This window comes from Typopeltis vanoorti, unplaced genomic scaffold, assembly GCF_054136105.1.
Source record: "Typopeltis vanoorti isolate ZY-2024b unplaced genomic scaffold, IOZ_Tvanoo_1.0 HiC_scaffold_363, whole genome shotgun sequence".
Classification (NCBI taxonomy): Eukaryota; Metazoa; Arthropoda; class Arachnida; order Uropygi; family Thelyphonidae; genus Typopeltis; species Typopeltis vanoorti.
The window spans coordinates 6000-13918 of NW_028328092.1; the positions used below are offsets into that span (position 1 = coordinate 6000).

At 32.4% G+C, this 7919-nt stretch overlaps 1 protein-coding gene across 1 annotated transcript; it reads left to right on the forward strand.

Annotated features, from left to right (window-relative positions):
* Nucleotides 1–358: 358 nt before the first annotated feature.
* LOC150092148 (uncharacterized) lies at nt 359–1243 on the forward strand. Its single transcript, XM_090415269.1, has one exon. The coding sequence runs from the start codon at nt 359–361 to the stop codon at nt 1241–1243; it is 885 nt and encodes a 294-aa protein (XP_090271395.1).
* The last annotated feature ends 6676 nt before the right edge of the window (nt 1244–7919 follow it).

The window sequence follows — 7919 nt, forward strand, 5'->3', positions numbered from 1 at the left end:
ATTTTGCATTTAGCCATTTAGATCTTTATAGATTGTATATTTCTAGGCTAATATGGTTAAACGTTTATTAAAACAAACAGGTAACAATTGACTACTAATAATATGTAATAAAATATAACATTATCATTTGAATCGGAATCGTATTGTAGTATACCTACTAACATTAGTCTCATAATATTATTAGAAACTGTTGGTTTAGGTAGAAAAGATATATATATTTCGCCTTCTATATTGTAAAAATTATTTCAAACACTGTATATAATAAAGCCAAACGCTGTGTTTTCTTTTTCGTATAGGTACCGGTGGGGGTCTGATTAACATTATCGTTCCAGTTATAGTCAGCAGACATTTCGATACCATGAAAAGAACTGCACTGGGAATTGCACACACCGGAAGCTCCATCTCTGGTTTAGTTTTCCCAAGCTTAGTGGAAAGTTGCATCGACTCTTATGGACTTCGAGGATCATTTCTTATTCTTGGTGCAGTAGCAATGCATCTAATAATTGCAGCTATGCTCATGAGACATTCAGCAAATGTTTCAACACAAGATTGCGATAACCGTGATGTAAGTGAAACTTTCCTCAAGGACCCATTTTCTTCGTCATATCAAGGCGTGCAAAGGAATAATCGAATCTTGGGTAGCGAAAATGCCATTGAGCCAGAGGAAACTCTTCCTGCTGGCACTGATGACAGAATATCAAACATCGAAAAATTCAATGCAAATAACCATTCTTCTGTTCCATGTTTCAAGTCCGCATTATCTACACTGAACATCACAGGTACTCTGCTTATTTCACCAATATTCATTGTGATTACGTTTGGCTACACTGTATGCGCTTCTGTATCCTTAGCTTATAACACTATTGTTATTGATTTCGCAATTGATAAAGGGATCATTGTGGATAACGCTGTTTATCTCATCTCTGCTAGTTCGCTGTCTTCCCTGTGCTTTCACTTGATTGTTGGTTTAATCATTGATCGAGGATTCATACGCAATCTCACTGTCACTATAATTTTTATGGTGTTAATGGCAATAGACATAGTCTGCATCCCATTTTCACAAAGCTTCATCTCCTTAATAATAGTGTGCGTTTTATTTGGAATGACATTTGTTGTAACGCAGAACTACCGAATTTTATTCCTAGAATTTCTAGGAAAGGAAGTAGTTTCTCTTTCAGTCGGTCTTTGTAATGCTGCAAGTGGATGCTTTCTGCTTGTTCTTCCGAGTGTCATTGGTAAGTAAAGCATTTGTGTCAAATTTAGAATATTAACTAAAAGTTTAATATGAACGGTTTGTGTCATTTTAAGATAAACTAGTCATTATTCTTAACGCTTGAAACATTGTTTCTTTTGCAAAATCGTAACAACTCCCTGTTTGATTTTGTAATATCCCAAAATAATTTACCGGATGGCTGAGCATTGTGAAACTGTAACACTTAAAGAAAAACATAGAAACATAAACAGAATCGTATCTATTGGAAAAGATTATCTCAACAAAATGAAAATGAAATTGTTTTTGTGTTTCAGTTCTGTCTTTCTCTTGAGCATAGTCTTCTGTTCATTTTCCCTTTAAAAGCAATGTTCAGATTTCCTTCACATGAGGGCGCTATACGATAAATTCTTTAGCTCGACAATTGTAAATTGCTAATTTCAGGAAATCGACCAAATTCTTTTCTAATGTTATGGGAATGGAAGGTGCATGCAGAGCGCTAGGACATCACAATAAACATTATTTTGCTTCCCATGGGTAAAGGATTAAAGCGTATATATTTTTTTCTAGCGTTCTGGATGATGTTTCTCCTAATATTAGACGAGAAAATTCTATCTTTTTCATGCAAAGGAAAGTTATTGGGAAATGATGTAATCTGTGTATTACATCATACAGTTTTTCGAAGACACAGTTTTTTTGGAAGAGCTGTTTTCGAAACTTACGTTGCATTTAAATATCCATTATAGAGTTTAAAAAAAGTTAGTTGGTTTTTATATTAACATGGGAGGATGTTTTCTTCATAAACTTGGATTTTGTTTTCTATCCTGAAAGCTATATCACTGACCAGATCATTTGTTTGTTGAAGAGAGTATAATTTCTGGCCCGTATATTCTTGCATTTAGCTTTATAAAGTCACATTATTTTTGTCGTGATATGTCATTGAGCATAACACTCAAAAATATTTAAAAAGTGCATATGAAAATGGTAACATTTCTTAGTTGCAGATCAAAAGACAAAAGTCGAGAAGTTTGTTTCTCAAAACCAATATAAACGTTTGGTAGTTTTCTGATATATATTTTTGTTATTACATTACATATTAAAAATTCACAGTCTCACACGATCAAACAGACGATAAAACAAACTATCGACGATAAAAAGGAACTGTCTAGCTGAGACGCGCTGGTGTTAGAATTTCTATTTTAAAAGACTTCCGAACGTTAAATATAGTTACTAATGAATATCTAGATTTTTAAAGATGAATCTGCTGAACCCTGTATATCTATCAATACTACAAGCATTCAAAAAAAAAAGCTACGATTCAGAAAGAAACTTTTGTTTAACTTGAACACTCCGAGAAAAATAAATTGAATCGTGATTTTTTTCCTTTCTTTGCAGGTTACTTCAGAGATTCCCTAAAAAGTTACAATGGAATCTTCTTTTTAGTAAGTGCCCTTTCTGCTATATCAGCATTGCTTTTGGTTTGCATGAAGATGGTGAGAAAGATTTGAAGAATTCAAATTCTACTCCACTAAGATCTTTTGTGGGCAGCTTCAGTTGTTTTCACTTACGTTATGTTATTCACAAGATCTACACAACTACGAGAAGAATTAGCACCAATCTTTCAACATGCGCATGACTGTTGGAAATTGATTTTGTTATCTTTACTTAAGATGTAAACGACCTTGGTATTCTACCATTATTATCGAGATATATTTTTACTTATTTATTTATTTTCGATGAATTCCCTTAAAGGATTTAAAATATTCTGATTAATGAAATTTTATTTATTAAATATATAACTACGAAATTGAAGACTTTAAATTTAGGAAATTTATAATTAAATCATAAAATCGAATGAATAATTAAGTAATGCTAAGTATTGGTGTTAATTATATGCATATTGTGATATGTATTTTATAGAACTGTTTAGTTTTGTTAAAAATATTTTATACTATCCATGTGCCGGCTTGGCTGGCAGAGTGGTTAGCTTATCCGCTCTCCAGTCAAAAGGCTGCGTGTTCGAATCCCGCCATGGATGCTTGTGATTGTCTGTGAAAACACTAGTGGTGGTAGGCGGTAGATGGCGTTGATGTAGATGGGTCAAATGCATATTTAGTTGGTGATGGAGACAGAGCGTTGTAGAGCAACTGCCCTCCCTCGATGAATCCATGGATTCCCTGGAGGTCATGTAGTAATAATAATAATAATGATGTACCAATTAATGTATTGACAAAGTATTCTGTGTACTTGTTAATAAATTCTAATAGGATCTTATAACTGAACTTATTTTAGCTATATCAGTTCTATTAATGGTTTATCCTCAACACTAATACTGCTTAATAAAATTACTAAAGGAACAAAACATAACACACTGAGTGAGAAATAAGAAAAATATCCAACTAATACCTGCATATGTGAGGTTATTAATAGATAGCCATCATTATTGTTACTTAGCTATGATGATAGAATGGCCTTGAGGCCCTTTTAACAGGGAAGGACGATCTTAATCACCCTCCCTAATTTTATGATGGCTCAGAACCAGCATAGCTGATGAATCAGGCCCAGTACAGTAACGAGCGTATCAAGCACCTGTGGCAAGTGTCTAACTTGCACCCCTCTAACCTAAAAATGACAAAAATTTTGAAAAATTTAAATGTAACAAGTTAAATTTTTCTAAATGCAATATGTCATATACTTACTATTAACCCCCATCAAAATGAGTTGCAGTGTGTTGCAGAATTTGTGTGTCTAAAGTGGCATATTGCGAAACTTAAAAATACAATATTGATAGATCTTAATTAATTTTCAATCATGTTTTACCGTCATAAAGTTCTCTCTCGTTAGTATTTAACTATTGTAGGCTGATATATCATCCGAACATAAAGAAAATTTATATTATACTGTGACACTCCATGATCTGAATTGCATGAGCAATTTTGATGAATCAACCTTCCACTATATCAGGTTATCGTAAATTCATTTTAGGCCGTGGTTTTTATTTTTATTACATAGGATTCCCGCTGAGATTCGAATTATTTTAATGAGTGGTGCAATGAAACAATCAGGCAAATACAAGATTCAATTCAAACAAAATTCAATTCTTAGCAAACAAAATTATTTAATGCAGTGTGCCAGATAAATTACATTATAACACAGTATTCCAACAGGGACATTACAAGTAAACGAATACAAAGCTCTCATAAAGATTCTAGTATACTACTCAGCTGAGCTTAAACTTTATAATTAAAGATTATATTTAACAGATCTTATCCTTCTTGTTACAAGGACTTCTATCATAAATGTACTCCGATTAAGGTTACATTTCAAAACATTTTTAAATATCATCAGTTCAAAATATTCAGAAGAATACAACTCATGAACATTCAGACATTGATTTGTACTTCTCTAAGCTCGGTTTTTAGTTCATTTAAGTTCGAGATTCCTAAATTACAACAAATAGGCTTCTCAGTATTCTCGTTCAGTCAATGAACACCTAATTCAATAATATAGCTTTTATCACTTGAAGAGGGAAGTTTTAGCACATCACACATTAAATCTTGACCCGCTTAATACCGCAACTAGGAACAATATACTGTCGACGGAATTAATTTTCGTTACTTCTCACTAAGTATAGTAAAGGTAATCTTACCAGGATATAGCTTCATCACATCATAGGCAGATCGAATAACATTTTTAAAGTCCTTGGTGACTTTTACTTTGTAATAACATAGACTTAAAAGAATCTTCCACTTCCGCGACTGATAAAATAGCGGACTTTTATATCTATTTATTTATTTTTATTTTTTACATATTTTACGTTTTGCGCCCATGGTGGGCACCTCTTTCTCCACGCCCTCGTTACGGCACTGATCAGACATATGGCTGAGTCTTAACTATTCCTGACTGTAATCCGTGTGTGTTCACGGGGCCGGTTTGCCTGTTCTGAAGTACGAAATATTCGAGTTTCCGGGTGAAAAAAACTCCTACCTTCATATGGGACCGGCAAACTCCCTTTCGTCGAAAGAGACCAGATAAAGGTTCCTCACGTCACGGACGGATTCTTATAGACAGCTGTATCTATGAGCCTCAATATCCTTGATAACACACATTACGAAATAATAAGTTATCTTTTCACACCAATTATAAAAACTTCTCACTAGATGATTATTGAGTGTATTCTTACGCAAAAAACATGAAATCAACTTGTACATTTAATTTCGGAATATAATAATCATATTGAATAGTATAAAATATCGAAAAATCGGCGATATAATATAATAATTGAATACATGCAATTATTGCTGAGAACAAAGGGATCAATATATTAATTACCAAAAAGGAAGGTAACGCCTTCTTTCAGTTGTTTTAAGCTCTATATCAAAGTCTCAGATCCGTTTTTCATAACCTAATTATTAAGATTATCTAACTAATTGCCTATAATTCTTCCTGCTCCAATTGTCATTTCATTTTTGTCTCCATTTTTCCTCTGCCGATAACTTTCTTAAGTTATCGCATTTCCAAACTGCCTAAGCAATTCCTAATTGTTTCTTGTTCTTAGTCAATACATATTCATACTCTCAAAGCAACGGACCATAAAATGGAGAATTATTAATTAAAACAACTTTCTCAATAGATAGTTGGTATAAAAAATCAAGAAAATATCATTAATTAAAAGTTTACATCACTAATCGCAGGATTATTTACAAAACCTAATTTAAAGTAATTCTAATCAGAAAGGAGGTTTCTCTAAAAATTCATCATTTTAAAATTATATTGGGATTATACTTGGAGATGGACAAAATCAACCTCTCATTTAGTGATATATACTGAATTGAAAAAGATATTCAAGTATGAAAACTATCTTAAAAGTAAGCTGTTCGGATTTATATAAGCCATAATTTGTTTAATAAACATCAATTTTGCAAACTTAATATTTGATTTAGAATTTGACAACACACAGATAAAATTACATGAATAGTATTATAGAATATTTTGATTTTCTAAGGCGAATTGATTATTCAATGAGAATTCGATTTGATAAACAGTGAAAATATCATATAGAAGTATAACGAAGTTTATCAAAATAAAATAGTTTTAATTTAACCGAAAAATGTTAAAATACAAAACATATCAATAACGGTCTTCATTTATGAGTATTCAGCATAGTGAGTATTCTGTACAGTGACTATGCTGAGTACTCAGCATAGTCACTGTACAGAAATAAGCCGAGCAGGTTCGAATCCCGCCATCGGTATGAATTTTGGTGAATATCCTTAGGTGATAGATGATTTTCAATATGAGAAATGATTTTCAATATGATTTTCAATATGAATCATTCAATATGAGAAAATTGCGTCGCATTTGAAACCCCGAACTGCCTTGAAGGAGTTCCACGTTTGGTCTCGGTCTCTAGAACAATTTTCTGAATTATGGTGACAAAATCATAAATAAAATTAAAATTTCTAAAAAAAAACTACTCTTAATTGACCTTCGGTATAATAATGTACTATACGTTTACGACCTTTCGTGGGTGCGATCCTATAAATAAATACATACAAAGTGCCTGTTTGTGTGTGTGTGTGTGTGTGTGTGTGTGTGTGTGTGTGTGTGTGTGTGTGTGTGTTCAGTACACCTCTGTTTTTTTACAAACAAAAACACGATGAGTTCTGTTAAAATATATCTCGTTTTATTTTAATAATAATAGTTGTCAAAATAGTATAACCCTCATCCGTTATTTCACAATTTACTGACCCACCGACTAGGTAGCACTCATGTCATGATGAAAGACAGAACACCTGACACAAAAGGTGTATTAAATAATCTTCAAATTTGGAGACTGATATGGTCAAGAGAAGAGACGTAATAGGGACTTCGAGAAAGACATAATTTATTATATAAATTTATAAATCTGCAACGTATTAATATTTATTTATTTATTATTCATTGTTTATAATTATCATCATCATCACATTTATCATTAAGCGTTTATGACAGTTATCCACCATGCATGGTGTAATCTTGATCCTGACTTGGTGTGATCTGATAACCATACAACTCATAACATTGATTAAAATTTAAGTGACGAGTCGCAACTCAGAGAATTTCGTGATAAATATTTTTCGTGATAAATATGACCTATATATCATATTCTTCAATTTCAAAATCACAACTAAGCGCTTTGAGGATAATTCATCAGATGTATGACTTCTCAATGTTCTGGATTGGTCTTCAGAGGTTAATTGACAGCAGCAATGAGTTCCTTTAAAAATGTATACATCACGTTAAACTACTTTGCCTTTTGATTTCCTCCATATATTTCTCTGCAGCAAGGAGGTACACCTTGCATTAATCTCTCTGATTTGTTCTCTCCATGCTGGGATTCTTTTCTTTAAAAAAAATTATCTTGTTTTTGTTAAAGAAAATTATTTTATTAATCAGATGCCTCAGCTAATTTGTTTCACTCTTTTCCTTGCTTTTTCGCTGTTCATCTTCTTCTGGTGTGGCACATAACCGATATATATACATATATATATATCGGTTATGAGACATCCTGTGTATATATATATATATATATATATACACACACACACACACACACACACACACACACAGGGTGTCTAATAAGTCCCTAGATATTTCAATAATTCATAAAAATTAGACAAAATGGTATATCAGAGTGTGGTTTCACGAAAGTGAATCCAAAGGAGGG